Below are 18,951 nucleotides of genomic sequence, written 5' to 3'. Positions count from 1 at the left end.
GGTGGGAATCTCCATTGGCTGACGGCGAAATTGCGAAACGCGATTGGGCAGAGAATAGGATCCGATACTAAAATAGCGGCAGGGGCCGATTTGATGCCAAATCGCTATTCTCCGTCACCTCGACAGCGGTGCCAATGTGGTCCAGTAAACACCGTTTGCAAATCATTAGCGGGCCTGACCCGATATTCTCCAGGGCCTCCGCAATGCTGCGCCTCCGGTGGGCCGAGTTCCCGATGGCGCGGTTCACTTGTGCTTTCAAACATCTTGAAACCGGCGTCGTGGCTGCTGATTGAGAGAAAGGGGGTACGGAAAGTGTCCAACATCACCTTGGTTTGCTGACGGTTGTGCCGCAGGCCGGGGACTTCTGCCAAGGTTGGGGAGAATAGCAGGGGTGGCCAGGAGGTGGGCTGTGGGGTTGGGGTGGACGGGCACGGAACACCATTGCAGCAGCCGGCAAGGCAGTCATGCAGCTGTGCATGGCGTCTGTGAACACGGGTCAGATAGATGACCCACAAGCCACCGGGGTGCCGACACATCAGCTGCGTGGGCGCGCTGCAGCACAACCAGTGCCACGTTATTGGCTGGGATGAGTGTGTGTGGGGTGTGCGATGCGTATCTGCGGCTGAAGCTTGTCAGCCTCCCGAGTATCAATCGCAGATCCGGCAAACACCGCACCATTTTCCATTGGAATTGATTGTGTTCCACATGGCGCCGGTGCTAGCCCCTCCGCAGTCGTTGAATCGATCCAGGTGCGGCACCAGTTTTGCTACAGTGAAAGTCCGCAGATTCTGCATCGGTGTCAGCACTTTGGGCTGAATTCTCCAATCAGCGATGCTGAAATGGTGTTGGCCGATTGGACGGAGAATGCGTATCGACACTGGAATCGGGGGCGGTGCCGTTTCTCCGATGCTCTGCCCTCTCAAAAACAAGGAGTGTGCCGCTTGCCGTCAGGCCGGCCTCAGGACGTCACCTGAGGCCCCCCCCCAGATGCTTCACCCTCATGGGCTGAGTCCCTGACGGCATGGGGCGCGTGTCCTCACAAATTTCAGGGACCACCACATTTGGGGGCTGGGGGGAGTGCGGGGAGCCATTCTGCTGGCAGGGGGGGAGCTTGGGCAGGGGCTAGGGAAACTGGTGGTCCGGAGGTGGCGGGGGGGGGGGGGGGGGGGGGGGGGGGGGGGGTGTTACCGGGGGGGGGGGGGGGGGGGGGGGGAGTTTTTGGCAGGCCGGGTCCACGCACAGCCAGTGCCATGCTGCACGGCACAGCCACGGCAGGCCGCCACCATGCACATGCGTGGCCATGGACCCGGCCATTCTGCGTCCGTATCCGCAGGCACGGCTTGGCTGCTGGCCCCCCCATCGGGCGAAAGATCAGTGCGGGGGCAGCGCAGACTTTTTGGTCATAAGACCAGACAAATCCTGCGGACGTAGCCACAGAATCGGAGAATCCAGCCCGTGTCTCAGGAATGGAGAATCCAGCCTATATTCACTGCAACAATAATTACTGTTACAATGTTAATAGGGATTAGGCAGGAAGATGCACCAATCAGTGCCAACCAGAAAACAAGAAAATACATCTTGTTGCACTGTATGAAAACAACCTTTCTTACATTTACCAAGTTAAATGTCAAATCTAAACACCAAAGTTAGTTTATTGTAACACATTGTTCATGCTTGTAATTGCGAGATGTGAATTTATTTTCACACTCCTTATCATTTATTTGCTCCCCTTTAGCAACACATGGTTTCCATTGATATCTTTGTGTTACACTCTGCAACTCTGTTCCATACACCAGCTGTGTGCTAAATGAGAGCAATATATTTAGTATTAGATAATAACTACATACTTTATAATTTGGGCACTTCAATGAGGGGGGGGGGGGGGGTAATATCAACATAAAGTCTTATTGTCACTATTAGATTGAAACATTTCTATTTGTCAATTTATGATGCCTAACTGCAGCACTCTTTGTATTAATCACAGAATTATAGAATTTACAGTGCAGCTTTCTGGACACTAAGGGCCAATTTAGCATGGCCAATCCACCTAACCCGCACATCTTTGGACTGTGGGAGGAAACCGGAGCACCCGGAGGAAACCCACGCAGACACGGGGAGAACGTGCAGACTCCGCACAGAGAGTGACCCAAGCCGGGAATCGAACCTGGGACTTTGGTGCTGTGAAGCAACAGTGTCAACATTATACAACACACTGGGCGGAATTCTCCGCTCCCGGGAAAAATCGGGAGGGCCGTCGTGAACTCAGCCGAGTTTCACGACGGCCTCGGAGGCCGCTCCTCGCCCCCTATTCTCCCCTCACGGCGGGGCTAGGAGCGGCGCTCCGTAAATCTCTGCCGCGGGGGCGTCGCGCAGAGAATGAGCGGCCGGCGCGCCTAATGACGTTAGCCGCGCATGCGCAGGTTGGCCGGCTCCGACCCACGCATGGGCGGCTGACGTCACGACGCTGACAGCTCGAACATGCACGATGGCTATCTTTCCCCCTCAGCCGCCCCGCAAGACGAGGCGGCTTGATCTTGCGGGGCGGCAGAGGGGAAATAGTGCGTCCGATTGAGACACCTGCCCGACAATCGGTGGGCACCGATCGCGGGCCTGTCCCCTCCCGAGCACAGTCGTGGTGCTCTTTCCCCTGTGCTCCCCCCACAAGCCCCAAATGGGCATATCTCACCCGTTTCACGACGGCAGCGACCAAGTGCGGCGAGCGGCGATTCTTCCGAGTTGGGGGGGGGGGGGGGGGGATCGCGGGGGGCCGCTCGGGGGGCGTGAATTTTGTCGGGGGGCCCTCCCGCGATTCCCCCACGCCGCGTGGGATCCGCACGGAGCGGAGGAGCGCGCCCACTATCTTAATTGTGAACTGAGTTCTCTATTGCTTCATGAAGGTAGATCAAGAGTGCAAGGTTCAGCAGATATTTGGAATGAAGTGCCCCACACCGAAAATCTTATACGCCGTAGCTTGTATTAGGCAGCACAGAACATAAAATAATCAACGTTTATTATATTTGATATTAGCCAGAGGGGAAATGAGGCTATGAGAAGTCGCAAAGTTATCTTATTTTGTAGTTTTCCCAGGTTGTACTTTGTAGTAAAAATAACAGAAATGGAGGAGCAGTCGCTATTTCTCCAGCGTATTCTCTCCGTTGAGAATTTTGCTGCCTCGCCCAACATCACTTTTTGGTGGCAGCCATTGATCTAACACGTGGTAAGGCCCCGCCTTTGGCCCTCCCCTAAACCCCCCTTCCCCACCTCGGGTCCGGCTGCACAGCCAACAACCTCGACCTTACCCCCTGACCCCCGCCCCCTCGGGCCAAAACTACGCCTGAACAAAATCCCGCGGCTTCACAACGCAAACTGCAGCCGTCACTCCCTTTCGACTTTCAGAGAAATTTCTGTGTATGGCTGAGAAATAACCGGCATGACTGCGTCCCCTGTTGAAGGGGTCCTGCGGCGACGGTTGGGGCTTGTCGGGTGGTTTGATGCAAGGGCACGTGTGTGGGATTGCAGGTGGACACAGCACCCTTCTCTCAGCACACCAGTGTGTTGTGGAGCTGCTGTTAGGAACTACGTCCAATATCAGTCTCTTTATTTAAGGAAGAACGTAAATGCATTGGAAGAAGTTCAGAGAAGGTTCACTAGACTAATATGAGGAATGGGTGGGTTGTGTTGTGAGGAAAGATTGGGTAGGTTAGGTTTGTATTGGAAGAGTTTTGAAGAGTAAGAGGTGACTTGATGGAAACATTTAAAATCCTGAGGCGCCTTGACAGGGTGGATGTATAGAGGATGTTTCCCCCACGTGGGAGAATCTAGAACTAGGGGGTTTAAAAATAAGTTGCCCATTTAAGGCAGAGCTGAGGAGAAATGTTGTCCTCAGAGGGCCGTGTTCTACCCTCCCTGGACCTTTATTTCCCAACAAGGCAGCGGGAAAGCAATCTTTGAATATTCTTAAGGCAGAACTAGATTGCTTGATAGCAAGACTGGGTGAAAGGTTATTTGCGATTCGGGTTCAGCAGAATGTTGAAGGTTGAGGTTACAATCCGACGATCAGCCATGATTTCTTACTGAATGGCGAGAGCAGGCTCGAGGGACCATGGGACTCCTACTACCTGCTTGCTCCAATTGGACGAGGAGGCAGGATGCCAACCAGATTCTTGTTTTATACCACATGGCATTTACCATTTAGACCTTTTGTCTTGGAGACCTGCACGCCTGAGGGTCGCGCTTCATCACCAACAAAACCCCCCCCCCCCCCCCCCCCCCCCCCCCCCCCCCCCCCCCCCCCCCCCCCCCCCCCCCCCCCCCCCACCCCCCCCCGGTGTGTGGGCTGCTCGATTTCAGTCCCTCAATTCACCGGGACCATCCTCTGGGCCGTTTTATGATTTTAAACCCAGCCACCTCCACCTGTCCTCCTGACTCTGCAAGTCTGCCCGGTTTTGATGGCCACAGGTACCGTTTGGACGGTGCCGGGTAAGAGAGTGGTGGCTGTCCAGGGAGGCTAGTACTGACCGCTCGGGGAGGCCAGTTTTGGCCAGAAATGGAATTAGATTCTGCCCTCACTCAGATCCTTCCAGTCAGGTGCAGCGAAGCCCAAGCTGCAGGCACAGCTACCAAGAGGCTGAGTAGAATATCAATACAGGACAGTCCAGCAGGAATTTGGGGAAAAAAGGCATTCAAACGTGCCGGCGTGGGCACAAGAGGAGCGGGGCAGTTGCCGAAAACCCATGAACTGTTACATCGGGTCTGCCATCAAAGTTTTAAGAAGCTGTGAAAGCCCTTGGAATTTTTGGATGGTTTATCATCGAGTTGGGAATGGGAAAATATATATCAAAGATCAGGGCATGGCCTGTGCTTTCTGTAAAAGGTGAAACGCCGAGCGCCTCATCTCTTCAGCCCTTCCCAACCTTCCTCCTAACTCGATGGTTTGTGGGCCCTAAGCCAGCCCCTTCCCAACCTGCTCCGCTCACTACTATGGGTGTTAATGCGAAGTTGCACCACATTGCCGTACCCTGTGAAAAACTCTTTCTGCTCCACCTCATCAATATCATGAGGCAAGTTCCCGACAAATAACTGATGACTGTTTGGGTATCAGATTGACCGCGGTGCTTCTGTATCCTCCTGTTTATTCTCCATGTGCACTGACACACCCCGCTGATCCCGAACCTGATGATCATGAGGCCCGGTGGGTGGAGTCTACACCTGAATCTGGTGTTGCCTCCAGCCAGGGCTGAGGTGTTGGGGGTTTGACGACTTGAGGTGGAATTCCAGTGGTGGGAACAATCCCACTCGCGGGAAGATTCTTACTTCTTCCTGAAGCCCAGGAGGACATCTTGAATCCTCAGCTGGAACGGCTGCTGGATCGTCTGGCTGGTGGGGAGGTTGGAGATTTTACATCAGGACCCTCAGCATTTTCTTCCTCCAATACAGGCTCAGAATTTGTCCCATGTCCCCTCCTGACCTCAGTCCTTTCTCGATGGTGATTGAGAGAGTGAGAACAGCACGCGTACATGGCGTGCGCAGACGGTGGAAACCCCCCCCCCCCCCACAACCGTCCCCAACCTTTTCACTCCCGAAAAACCTATCCGCACACTGGGTGCAGAGAGAAGGGAAACCCTGGCCAGCCCACTTCCAGCTCCCACATTTTCATATAGAGACATACCTAGAAAGCAGGAGCAGGCGGAGGCCATTCGGCCCTTCGAGCCTGCTCCGCCATTCATCATTATCATGGATAATTATCAAGTTCAATGCCCTAATCCTGCTTCCCCCCCCCCCTTCCCTTGATCCCTTTAGCCCCAAGAGCTATATCTAATTCCTTCTTGAAATTACACAATGTTTTCGACTCTACTACTTTCTGTGATAGTGAATTCCACAGATTCACCACTTTCTCGGGGAAGAAATTTCTCCACACCTCAGTCCTAAAAGGTTTACGCCTTATCCCCAAACTATGACCCCTAGTTCTGGATTCCCCCACCATCGGGAACATTCTTTCTGAATCTACCCTGTCTAATTCTGTTAGAATTTTTAAGTTTCTATGAGATCCCCTCTCACTCTTCTAAACTCCAATGAATATAATCCTAACTGACTTAGTCTCTCCTCGTCTGACAGTCCCGCCTATCCCAGGAATCAGCCTGGTAAACCTTCGCTGCCCTCCATCCATAGCAAGAACATCCTTCCTCAGATACGGACACCAAACATCACACAATACTCCAGGTGTAGCCTCACCAATGCCCTATACAATTACAGTGGAACATCCCTATTCCTACAATCAAATCCTCTCACTATGAAGGCCAACATACCATTTGCCTTCTTTACTGCCTGCTGTACCCGCGCACTTACTTTCAGCGACTGATGCACGAGGACACCAAGGTCTCGCTGAGTATCCACCTCTCTCAATTTACACCCATTAAAATAATAATCTGCCTTCCTATTTTTGCTACCAAAGCGGATAACCTCACATTTATCCACATTATACTGCATCTGCCATGCATGTGCCCACTCACTCAGCCTGTCCAAATCCCACTGAAGCATCTCTGCATCCTCCTCACAGCTCACCCTCCCACCCAACTTTACGTCATCCATAAATTTGGAGATAACGCATTTAGTTCCCTTGTCCAAATCATTAGTATATCATGTAAAAGGTTGGGCTCCGAGCACAGATCCCTGCAATACCCCACTTGTCACTGCTTGCCAATTGGAAAAAGACCTATTTATTCCAACAATTTGCTTCCTGTCTGCTAACCGGCCTTCTATCCATCTCAAGACACTACACGCAATCCCATGCGCTTTAACTTTATATAGTAATCTGCTGTGTGAGACCTTGTCGAAAGCCTTCTGAAAGTCTAAATAAACGACATCCACCATGTCTCTCTGGTGAACTCTACTGGTTACATCTTTGAAGAATTCCAGTAGATTTGTCAAGCACGATTTCCCTTTTATAAATCCATGCTGACTTTGTCTGTTTATACCACTGCTTTCCAAATGCTGTGCTACGAAATCCTTGATAATGGACTCAAGCAACTTCCCTGCTACCGACGTTAGGCTCACTGGTCTATAGTTCCCTGTTTTCGCTCTGTCTCCCTTTTTGAATAGCGGGGTTATATTAGCAACCCTCCAATCTGTAGGAACCATTGCAGATTCCAATTAATTTTGGAAAATGACTGTCAATGGGTCTATTTCTAGGGCAACTTCCTTAAATCCTCTGGGATGTGGATTATCCAGCCCTGGAGATTTATCTGCCTTCGATCCCTTTAATTTCCCCAAACCATTTCTCTACTAATACTCATTTCCTTCAGCTCCTCACTCCAAATTGTGTTTCTCAGAACTTTCGGTACATTATTGAAGTCTTCCTTTGTGAAGACAGAAGCGAAATATGAATTTAGTTCCTCAGCCATTTCTTTGTTCCCCATTATGAATTCCCCTGTTTCTGACTGTAAGGGACCTACATTTACTTTTATCAATCTTTTGTTTTTACATACCGACAGAAACTTTTACAGTCAGTTTTTATGTTCCCCGCTAGCTTACTTTCATATTGTATTTTCCCCTTCTTAATTAATCCCTTGGTCTGCCTTTACTGAATTTGAAACTGTTCCCAATCCTCAGCTCTATTGCTTTTTCTTGCTAATCTGTATGCCTCATCTTTGAATCTAATACTATCTCTAATTTCCCCTCTCAGCAATGGTTTGGCCATGGTTCCCTTCCTACTCTTGCACTAAGTAGGAACAAATAACTTTTGGAGTTCACCAAGACATTCTTGCCATTGCCTGCCCACCGTCCTGCCTTTCAGTAATGTTTCCCAAACCATCATAGCCAGCTCATGCCTCTTACCATCATAGTTACCTTTATTGAGGTTCCGTACCCTAGTCATAGAATCAACTACCTCACTATCCACCATAATAAAGAATTCTATCATGTTATGGCCACTCGTCCCCAAGGGTTCTCTCACAATTAGATTGCCGTCTAATCCTTTCTCATTGCACAACACCCAGTCCAAGGTAGCCTGTTCCCAAGTTGGTTCCTCAACATACTGGTGCAGAAAACCACCCCATATGCATTCCAGAAATTCCTCCTCTATTCTCCTGTGACTAATTTGACTCACCCAATCTAATAATAGGTGTCTGTAATCTTTGAAGAATTCCAGTAGATTTGTCAAGCACGATTTCCCTTTACAGACACCTATTACAGACACCTATTATCACAGATGTTCCTTTATCACATGCATTGCTGATTTCCTGTCGAATGCTATTCCCAACATTACCACTGCAGTTTGGTGATCTGTATACAATACCTACGAATATTTGTTTGCCCCATGCTTTTTCTTAACTCAACCCATACAGATCCCACATCATCTCTGCTAATATCTTTCCTCAAAATTGTATCAATATTTTCTTTAATCAGCAATGCAACTCCACCTCCTTTTCCTTTCTGTCTGTTCTTGCTAAAAACTGAATAGCTCTCAATGTTTAGTTCCCATCAAAGAACAAAGAACAAAGAAAAGCACAGCACAGGAACAGGCCCTTCGGCCCTCCAAGCCTGTGCCGACCATGCTGCCCGTCTAAACTAAACTCTTCTACACTTCCGGGGTCCGTATCCCTCTATTCCCATCCTATTCATGCATTTGTCAAAATGCCCCTTAAATGTCACTATCATCCCTGCTTCCACCACCTCCTCCGGCAGCGAATTCCAGGCACCCACTGCCCTCTGTGTAAAAAAAACTTGCCTCATACATCTCCTCTAAACCTTGCCCCTCGCACCTTAAACCTATGCCCCCTAGTAATTGACACCTCTACCCTGGGAAAAAACCTCTGACTATCCACTCTGTCTATGACCCTCAGAATTTTGTAGACCTCTATCAGGTCGCCCCTCAACCTCTGTCGTTCCAGTGAGAACAGACCGAGTTTATTCAACCGCTCCTCATAGCTAGTGCCCTCCATACCAGGCAACATCCTGGTAAATCTCTTCTGCACCCTCGCTAAATCCTCCACATCCTTCTGGTAGTCTGGCGACCAGAATTGAACACTATACTCCAAGTGTGGCCTAACTAAGGCTCTATACAGCTGCAACATGACTTGCCATTACATATACTCAATGCCCCGGCCAATGAAGGCAAGCATGCCGTATGCCTTCTTGACCACCTTCTCCACCTGTGTTGCCCCTTTCAGTGACCTGTGGACCTGTACATCGAGGTCTCTCTGACTGTCAATACACTTGAGGGTGCATCTATGGTCACCTTGGAGCCATGTCTCCGTAATCCCAACTATATCATATTCCTTTACGTCTATCTGCACAACCAATTCATCCATTTTATTTTGAATGCTTCAAGCATTCAGGTACAAAATCTTAAGGCTAGTCCTTTTAACATTTCTTGTGCCATCCCTACTATTTCTACAATGTCATCTGATTCTGGCCCTTAATTCCTAGTCTTATTACTTTTTAAATTCTCCTTGCAGTGTTTTTCTCTTGTTCTTGATTCCCCCTGCTCTGAAACATAGGTTCCCATCCCCCTGCCTTATGAGTTTAAATCCTCCCCAACCGTTCTAGCAAGTACCCCACAAGGGTCTTGCCCAGGTGTGTAACATCCAGTTTGTAGAGGTCCCATCTCCCCCAGAACCGCTCCACAGTGACCCCAGCCACCACTCCAGCTCCGAAACCCGGTCTTGCAGCTGGGGACCCTTCTGTTGTGTGAGGTACACTGGTCTAACACAGACTGCAACTGGATGCAGTTTAGATCAGAAAGATACTCCAGACCTTGAAGTTAGTTCAATCAGGTTTATTGAACTAATAGCGCAGTTAGCACAGTTCTCTGTGAGTTCGACTCTCTGCTAACTTAAGCATGGTTACTCTGTCTGACTGAACCAGATTAGCTCTTAGCCACATAGTGGAGGTGTGAGATTGTAACAACACCCTTGACTGACTCTCTAGATGTTCATCAGTGGAAAGAGGCGGAGTGTGAGTGCCTCGTGTCTTTTATAGTCAGATCCCACCCCTGAGTGTCCTGCCTGCTTATTGGTCATGTCCTGTTCTCTGTGTCCATTAGCTGCTTGTCTGTATATCATTATGTGTGTGTGCCTGCATATCATGACACCTTCCTGCCAGCTCGGGGTCTGCTCCACTAGACATAAACACATGGTCTGTTTTAGTTAAACCCAACTCCTCAGCTCAGCTCCAGTCACTTCCCCCGCTCATGGTGGCCAGGACCTGGGCCTAGTCGGTCTCTCTCTAAATCTGCTTCTGAAACAAAAAGGCAAAAAAGGTTTTATTAGTTAGCTCTGCTGCTTTGCACTTTTTAATGATCATTGTTATTGCTTTGACTTTTCTTTCACTGGACTAGATCTCTGTTTTCTTTATACCTGATTTTTAAGAAATGTCATGTTGTGCCAAACCTGGGGCTGGATTCTCCATTTTGGAGACTAAGTCCCCATGCCGGTGTGAAAATGGTGGTCTTTTTAATGCCAGGAAAACTGCCATCAAAAGGCCACCGATTCACCATCTTGTTGGGGGCCAGCAGGCAGCTGGCGTAGAACTCGCAGCTCGAGCTGCCGATACGGCCCCCAGCACGTCCGGGTCAGAGGCCGCGCATGCGCACGGCGGCGGTCTCCAGCGGCCGTGTCATGCTCCATGGTGGATTCAGTCCTTGGACCTGGATCGCCAAAGTGGTGCCCCCCCTCCCCTCGGACGCTTGCGCGACCCAGACCGCCTGCCAACAGAGCCCCAGCCCCGAATGAAGGCCCCCCCCCCCCCCCCCCCCCGATGGGCCCTCCCCCGACTGTGGCAGCCCCAGATTGAGTCCGCAGTGGCCTGAGGCGGTGGATAATCAGCGCAGTGTACTCCGAGAGTAAGCCGCTTTCCAGGGGGCGGAGACTGTGCCGCTCTCAGATTCTCTGCCCCATCGCCGAACGCGATTTTGGGGTCTGCGAGCGGAGAATCCTGACCCAGATCTCAGGCAGCAGCTGCTGCTGAAGGGAACTGAAAGGCTGACCAAAGTTTAATTGCTTTTTGGGGACTGAGCAAAGGGGGTTATTTTTGCTCCAGTAGAAACAGGAAGTGTTGGAAATGCTCAGCACGTCTGCCAACGTCGGCCAAGAAGGAAACATTCAAAAAATTCATCTTTTTTTACAGAATGCGTATGTCGCTGGTTAGGCCAGCATTTATTACCCATTCCTAATTGCCTTCAGAAGGTGGTGGTGAATTGCCTTCTTGAATAGCTGCAGTCCTTGAGGTGTAAGTACACCCACTGTGCTGTTAGGGAGGGAGTTCTGGGATTGTGAAGGAACAGCGATATATTTCCAAGTCAGGGTGATGAGTGACTTGGAGGGGAACCTCCAGGTGGTGAGGTTCCCAGATATCTGCTGCTCTCGTCCTTCTAGTTGGTAGTGGTCGTGGGTTTGGAAGGCATTATCTAAGGAACCTTGGCGAATTTCTGCAGTGCTTCTTATAGATGGCACACACGGCTGCCACTGTTCGTCGGTGGTGGAGGGATTGAATGTTTGTGGAAGGGGGAGCAATCAAGTGGGGCTGCTTTGTCATGGATGATGTTGAGCTTCTAGAGTGTTGTTGGAGCTGCACTCATCCAGGCAAGTGGAGAGTATTCCATCCCGCTCCTGACTTGTGCCTTGTAGATGGTGAACAGGCTTAGGGGTTTCAGGAGGTGAGTTACTCATCACCGGATTCCTAGCATTTGACCTGCTCTGGTAGCCACAGTATTAATGTGGCTGGGTCCAGTTCAGATTCTGATCAATGGTAACCCCCAGGATGTTGATTGTGGAGGATTCAGCGATGGTAATGCCATTGAATGTCAAGGGGCAGTGGTTAGATCTTCTCTTGTAGGAGATGGTCATTGCCTGGCACTTGTGTGGCGTGAATGTAACTTGCCACTTGTCAGCCTCAAGCCTGGATATTAACCAGTTCTTCCTGCATTTGGACATGGACTGCTTCATTATCTGAGGAATCACAAATGGCGCTGAACATTGTGCAGTCATCCGCAAACATCCCCGCTTCTGACCTTATGATGAGAGGAAGGTAATTGCTGAAGCAGTGGAAGATGGTTGGGGCCTAGTGACTCTTCATCAGACCTACCGCAGATCGTGGACTTGGAGCCTTGACTCTATTTCACTCTCTACATTTCCAGCATTTCCTCTTTATATTTCAGGTTTCCAGCATCTTCAGCACTTTGCTCTCCTGTTGTATGCTCCATGCTGGGTATTCAAAAGTGTGCAATTTAAAATGTTAAAAAGTTTCAATTTGAAATGAGGGAAGAGAATCACAACGGCTGGAGTATTCTGACTGCAGTGTTTCTATTAACAAAGCCCACTTGTTTGGATAGAAATAGCAAAACATTGCAGGTGAATTTGTTGATGCTAATTTAATGGAAGTTTTTAATTTTAAACTTGGAATTGAAGCCAGTTCAATTGAATATGTCACTGTTCATTCAAGACATTCTCAATCGTGCTTGGGATTGTTGATTGCGGTGGTTGTGAGGTTCGAGTCATTTTCATGCTGCAACTTGGTTAACGCTTAAAACCTAGTTTGAAGAAGGAGAGTTAATTATTTAACATGAACGACCAAATTGTGTGCAATTATCTGACAAAGTCAACCCTGTAAAGTGCATCTTACTGAAACCTGGGCCGGGATTCACTGAGCCACCGCGGCACCATCGTGCTCGATGCAGGGGCGGAGAATGGAGCGTCTGACCCGTGATTGGCTGTGGACTGGTGAATCGCCCGTCAGCCGTGTGCACGCGGTCGACGTGGTGCCGGTCGGGAGCCATTGAAAGAGACCCCCTCGGCGATTCTCCGCGATCGACCGGCAGAGATCCGCCGAGTCCCGCCGGCACGGTTCCCGTACGATTTTACCCGGCGGGAGCTCGGCATCGCGGCTGCGGGGGCTGTCCTGGTGAGGGGGCGGAGGAATCAGATTCCGGGGAAGCCTCCACGAAGGCCAGGCCCGCGATCGGCGACAACCGATCGGTGGGCACGCGCGCTGGCCCGCTGTAGGGCTCTGCCATGTCGCACGGGGGCCGGCGTGGAAACGGCCGCCGCGCGCATGGGTGGACCCGCGGCCGGAAGCGCAGGGCCCCGTATCGGCAGCAGCAGCAGCTGCAGGGAGCACGGCAGGGCTCTGCTATCCCCTGAACTCCGGAGAATCACTCCGGACTTTTCAAAAGAAGTCTGGAGTGATCGTGCCCGTTTTCCAGCGGGTGTGGGGACATAGCCCCATTTTTGGAGAATCCTGGCCCTGAACTTTCACTGGGCTTTATTAATAGAGGGATTGAGTGCACAAGTCCAGAAATTTTGCTAAACCTATAGAAAATGGTGCAACCACATTATGACCAGGGTACCCAAATCTGGATACCCAAAGGATATGAGGGGGAGGGGTCAAGGTTCGGGATAAGCGACCCAGAAACAGGAGAGTCAGCAGCACCCTTGATTTCTCTCCCTGCCCTGGCTATTTCTAATGACTAATCTTACATGTTTGTATATAACGGTAAATGTCTCTTTTGCAGGTCCAGTGTTATGATCCAGTGAAAAATGATTGGACACTTACATCCTCAACACCTTTTTCTCAACGTTGCATCAATGGAGTGACCCTGAATGACGTAATTTATGTGATTGGAGGACTCATGGAGTGTATGTATAAATATGACCCAATACAGGACAACTGGACAGTGATGGATAATACTCCAGGACCTCTGGTAAGATCACGGAACCTGGTCGAAGCCATTGAATGTTCAGCATTTCCTTTCACTGAAGGCTTTATTCCGTTTAGTTGAAGTTTCAGAGTCTCTTCAGATCTTTCGGCTGTAGATCATAGATCATAGAATTTACAGTGCAGAAGGAGGCCATTCGGCCCATCGAGTCTGCACCGGCTCCTGGAAAGAGCACCCTACCCAAGGTCAACACCTCCACCCAATCCCCATAACCCAGTAATCCCACCCAACACTAAGGGCAATTTTGGACACTAAGGGCAATTTATCATGTCCAATCCACCTAACTTGCACATCTTTGGACTGAGGGAGGAAACCGGATTTCTGAAAGGAAACACAATTTCTGAAAGATTTCTATGTCATAGAATTTACAGTGCAGAAGGAGGCCATTCGGCCCATCAAGTCTGCACCGGCAGGTGGAAAGAGCACCCCACACCTCCACCCTATCCCCGTAAACCAGTAATCCCACCTAACCTAAGGACAATTTAGTATGGCTAATCCACCTAACCTGCACATCTTTGGACTGTGGGAGGAAACCGGAGCACCCGGAGGAAACCCACGCAGACGCGGGGAGAACGTGCAGACTCCGCACAGACAGTGACCCAAGCCGGGGAATCGAACCTGGGACCTTGGAGCTGTGAAGCAAATGTGCTAACCACTGTGCTACTGTGCCGCCTTGTGGAACACTAACTGAATAATAATACTAATAATCGCTTATTGTCACACGTAGACTTCAATTAAGTTACTGTGAAAAGCCCCAGGTCGCCACATTCCGGTGCCTGTTCGGGGAGGCTAGTGCGCGAATTGGACCCGCGCTGTTGGCCTTGTTCTTTATTACCAGCCAGCTATTTAGCTCACTGTGCTAAACCAGCCCCTAACTTGCCCTCAACATCCCTGTGACTTTCCTGAGGTTGCTATATTTGCACTTTAAATATGAACTAAACTAAAAGTTAGAGCTGGCACTTAATGGTGTAAGGACCCTTCAGTTGACGAGGTTATCCTCCTGTAATGCCACTCTTCCTCGAAGGCCCGGACAGGGAATAGCTGAAAATGTGGGGTCTAACTCATGCATGTCGTAAGTCGTTACATATAATTACAGAGACCCTCTTGAATGGGGAGGCGGTGGCAGTGGAAAAGATAATCCGGAATTAAAGGGTGAGACCATGAAAATGAATGAAAATCGCTTATTGTCACGAGTAGGCTTCAAATGAAGTTACTGTGAAAAGCCCCTAGTCGCCACATTCCGGCGCCTGTTCGGGGAGGCTGTCACGGGAATCGAACCGCGCTGCTGGCTTGCCTTGGTCTGCTTTCAAAGCCAGCGATTAGCCCTGTGAGCTAAACTTTTCACTAATGTCCTTCAGGGAAGGAAATCTTCCGTCCTTACCTACATGTGAGGCCGGAGCGGGAATTCTCCAGAGGTGGGATTCAATGGTACCGCCGGCAGCGCACCCTCTCCTGTGGGTTTCCCATTGACAGTGGCGGGAATGAAGAATCCCACCGCTAGAGAACATAGCAAGATCCTTGGCCAGCATCGCCTCAAACCACAATGCAAAACTGTTTTGAGCTGAAGGCTGATAGTAATAGTCTAACGAATGGAGCAAAGTGCCTACTCCAGCAAGACCTGGACAAGTCGTGCAATTGCGATAAGTTCACTATTGCCGGGTCATGTACATTCCAGTGTCAATTCCTATCTGGACATGGCCAGGCGACATGGGCAACGATCGTTAAGAGGTTGATAGAAATGTTCCATGTCAAGGGTTACTGGAAGCCCAGAAATTCAGAAGGGCTCGGTTTTGTCATATTTGCAAAGGGCCCAACACCGTCTTGATCTCATTGCTGTTTGTGGGATCCTGCTATGTTTACGTTGGCCACCTTATGCCCAAACTTTCAACAGTGACAACACCTCAAAAGTACGTCCATGACACCTTGGGGTGGCCTGGGGTCATGAATGGCGCCACGTAAACGCAAGTTTTTCTTGTCATTCTGCTGTGGTATATCTTATAGTTACAAATCCTGAATGTCAAGGAACACAAGTTGGACACTGTCCAAAGCATTGTCCCCGTAGAGTCCTGGAAGGTCCAGTGTAGATAGTCACATGGTCTTGGCCAGGATTATGACAAAGGGGAAAAGTTACAATTGACTTTTGTCATCATAGAATCTACAGTGTAGAAGTAGGCCATTCGGCCCATCGAATCTGCACCGGCTCTTGGAAAGAGAACCCTACCCAAGCCAACACCTCTAGCCTATCCCCATAACCCAGTAACCCCACCCAACACGAAGGGAAATTTTGGGCACTAAGGGCAATTTATCATGGCCAATCCACCTAACCTGCACATCTTTGGACTGTGGGAGGAAACCAGAGCACCCGGAGGAAACACACACAGACACGGGGAGAACGTGCAGACTCCGCACAGACAGTGACCCAACGGGGAATCGAATCTGGGACCCCGGAGCTGTGAAGCAATTGTGCTAACCACTGTGCTACCGTGCTGCGAGGAGGGGAAAATAAAGGAACAATAAAAGTAAAAGTTTTGAGAATAAGAATTGGCAAGTCATGTTGCAGCTGTATAGAACCTTAATTAGGCCACACTTGGAGTATAGTGTTCAATTCTGGTCGCCAGACTACCAGAAGGATGTGGAGGCTTTAGAGAGGGTGCAGAAGAGATTTACCAGGATGTTGCCTGATATGGAGGGCATTAGCAATGAGGAGAGGTTGAATAAACTCAGTTTGTTCTCACTGGAAAGACGGAGGTTGAGGGGCGATCTGGTAGAAGTCTACAAAATTATGAGGGGCATAGACAGAGTGGGTCGTCAGAGATTTGTCCCCAGGGTAGAGGTGTCAATTACTTGGGGGCATAGGTTGAAGGTGTGAGGGGCAAGGTTTAGAGGAGATGTACACGACATGTGTTTTTACACAGAGGGTAGTGGGTGCCTGGAACTCGCTGCCGGAGGAGGTGGTGGAAGCAGGGACGATAGTGACGTTTCAGGGGCAACTTGACAAATACATGAATAGGATGGGGATAGAGGGATACAGACCCCGGAAGTGCAGAAGATTTTAGTTTAGATGGGCAGCATGGTCGGCGCAGGCTTGGAGGGCCGAAGGGCCTGTTCCTGTGCTGTACTTTTCTTTGTTCTTTGTTCCAACCAGCCAGGACTCCCACTGCTGATTGTTGTGGACCGTGGGTGGAGACAGTATGGTGCCCCAAAGTCAAACTCCCGGCATTTGAATTGCCTACTTGTACGTGACAAATCACCGCTTGGGTTGGCAAGCTGGCCGATGTGGACCGATACCAGAGCAGCAGCCTTTAGAGATGGGGTGCCGGGGCAAAATATTGGGAGTACAGAGACAGAAAGTACAGGAAGTCTCAGACAATGAATAAATAATTATCTCCACTTTTATTTATGGGACGCAGGAGAACTGTGGGCTGACGGTTTGCAACGGGATGATTTATGTTCTCGGCGGGAAGGACAACATGGCGGAAGGCACAGATGGAGTATTCTGCATCGACCCCACCACTGCAAGGCTAACCCACGTTTCTACCATGCCACAGTATGCCAGCTACCATGGCTGCGTCACCATTCACCAGCATGTGAGAAGATAACAAGTGGACTGTGTGGTGATTTTGTTTTAATATGCTGGACACTTGAAGTTGGATGTAATATTCTTTCACTTAATATTTTTCCCCTTCTGTTGCATCTGAAGGATATGGCAGCTTGGCAAGAGACGGAAAATGTAATATGAATGAGTAACTCCTGTCTCACCTCTGTCAGATAGTGAGCCAAACACCAACCCCTGGCCCATCACTGATAGACACTGACTTAAATAGAAGCTCCTGGGCCATGATTGATGGACACTGACCCATAGAGATCACCCTGCCCATCACTGATGGACACTGACCTATAGAGATCCCCCTGCCCATCACTATTATACACTGACCCACAGAGAATCCCCCCCCCCCCCCCCCCCACCCCCGGCCTGGCCCATCACTGATGGACACTGACCCATGTAGAAAGTCCCGGCCCATCAGTGTTCCACACTTACTCATAGAGATCCCCCTGGTCCATCACTGCTGTACACTGACCCATAGAGATCCCCCTGGTCCATCACTGCTGTACACTGACCCATAGAGATCCCCCTGGTCCATCACTGATGGATGCTGACCCATAGAGATCCCCCTGGTCCATCACTGTTGTACACTGACCCATAGAGATCCCCTGGGCCATCACTGTTGTACACTCACCCATAGAGATCCCCCTGGGCCATCACTGTTGTACACTGACCCATAGAGATCCCCTGGGCCATCACTGTTGTACACTGACCCATAGAGATCTCCTGGGCCATCACTGTTGTACACTCACCCATAGAGATCCCCCTGTCCATCACTGATGGACAGTGACCCATAGAGATCCCCCTGTCAATCACTGTTGTACACTGACCCATAGAGATCCCCCTGTCCATCACTGATGGACGCTGACCCGTAGAGATCCCCTGTCAATCACTGTTGTACACTGACCCATAGAGATCCCCCTGTCCATCACTGATGGACGCTGACCCATAGAGATCCCCTGTCCATCACTGTTGTACACTGACCCATAGAGAACCCCCTCCCCGGCCCATCACTGATGGATGCTGACTCACAGAGATCCTCCCTGGCTCATCACTGATGGACGCTGACCCATGGAGGAGGGATGGGCTGTCATTGGCCTGTCAAATATATAATTGGCATAAATTGCAGTGGGTCTTCCCGGAAAGAGGTGACATGAGGCACTCCAACCAACGGCTGAGACTTCAGTTAACGGCACAAGATTCTGGTCAGGGTCTCCTTGCTAGTTAATGGATTTGGCTTGAGACAGCCAGTAACCCATTCTGAACAAACATGCCAGTCCCCTTTATCACATTCCTATTGGTTACAGTGCACAGAGCTGCCCTGCTCCATGTACAGGACAGAAGTTATGTCATTCTCTCTCAGTTCTGCTGATGACTAACTTATTCTAAATTTAATTTCAGACTGTTTCCTCAGGATACATCTTCTGTTTGTCTTCACTTCCCTTTTTGCCCAGTCAGCCTGCTCCACTTCCTGATTATCTATTGGAGTCAAAGGTCTTCGAGGTGAAACAGGGGACATCGCCATTGTAAGAACCGACATCCCAGCATGCCCATGTTTCAACTCAACCTTTATTCTAAATATCCAATGAATAAACACTGGGGGATTCCCAGATATTCCCACTGATCCACCACGTCT

General features: G+C 49.9%; 1 protein-coding gene across 2 annotated transcripts in view; it reads left to right on the top strand.

Annotated features, from left to right (window-relative positions):
• Nucleotides 1-17,665, top strand: part of LOC119977662 (kelch-like protein 24) — a 41,449-nt gene extending 23,784 nt beyond the window's left edge. For both annotated transcript variants that reach the window (XM_038818827.1, XM_038818828.1), the window contains exons 6-7: nt 13,508-13,696; nt 17,122-17,665. In XM_038818827.1, the coding sequence (XP_038674755.1) occupies nt 13,508-13,696; nt 17,122-17,310 (378 nt within the window). In that variant the 3' untranslated portion in view covers nt 17,311-17,665. The remainder of the gene's footprint in view (nt 1-13,507; nt 13,697-17,121) is intronic.
• Nucleotides 17,666-18,951: the final 1,286 nt, after the last annotated feature.

This window comes from Scyliorhinus canicula, chromosome 14 (assembly GCF_902713615.1).
Source record: "Scyliorhinus canicula chromosome 14, sScyCan1.1, whole genome shotgun sequence".
NCBI classification, from domain to species: domain Eukaryota; kingdom Metazoa; phylum Chordata; class Chondrichthyes; order Carcharhiniformes; family Scyliorhinidae; genus Scyliorhinus; species Scyliorhinus canicula.
This window is presented reverse-complemented; position numbering and strand designations above follow the sequence as displayed.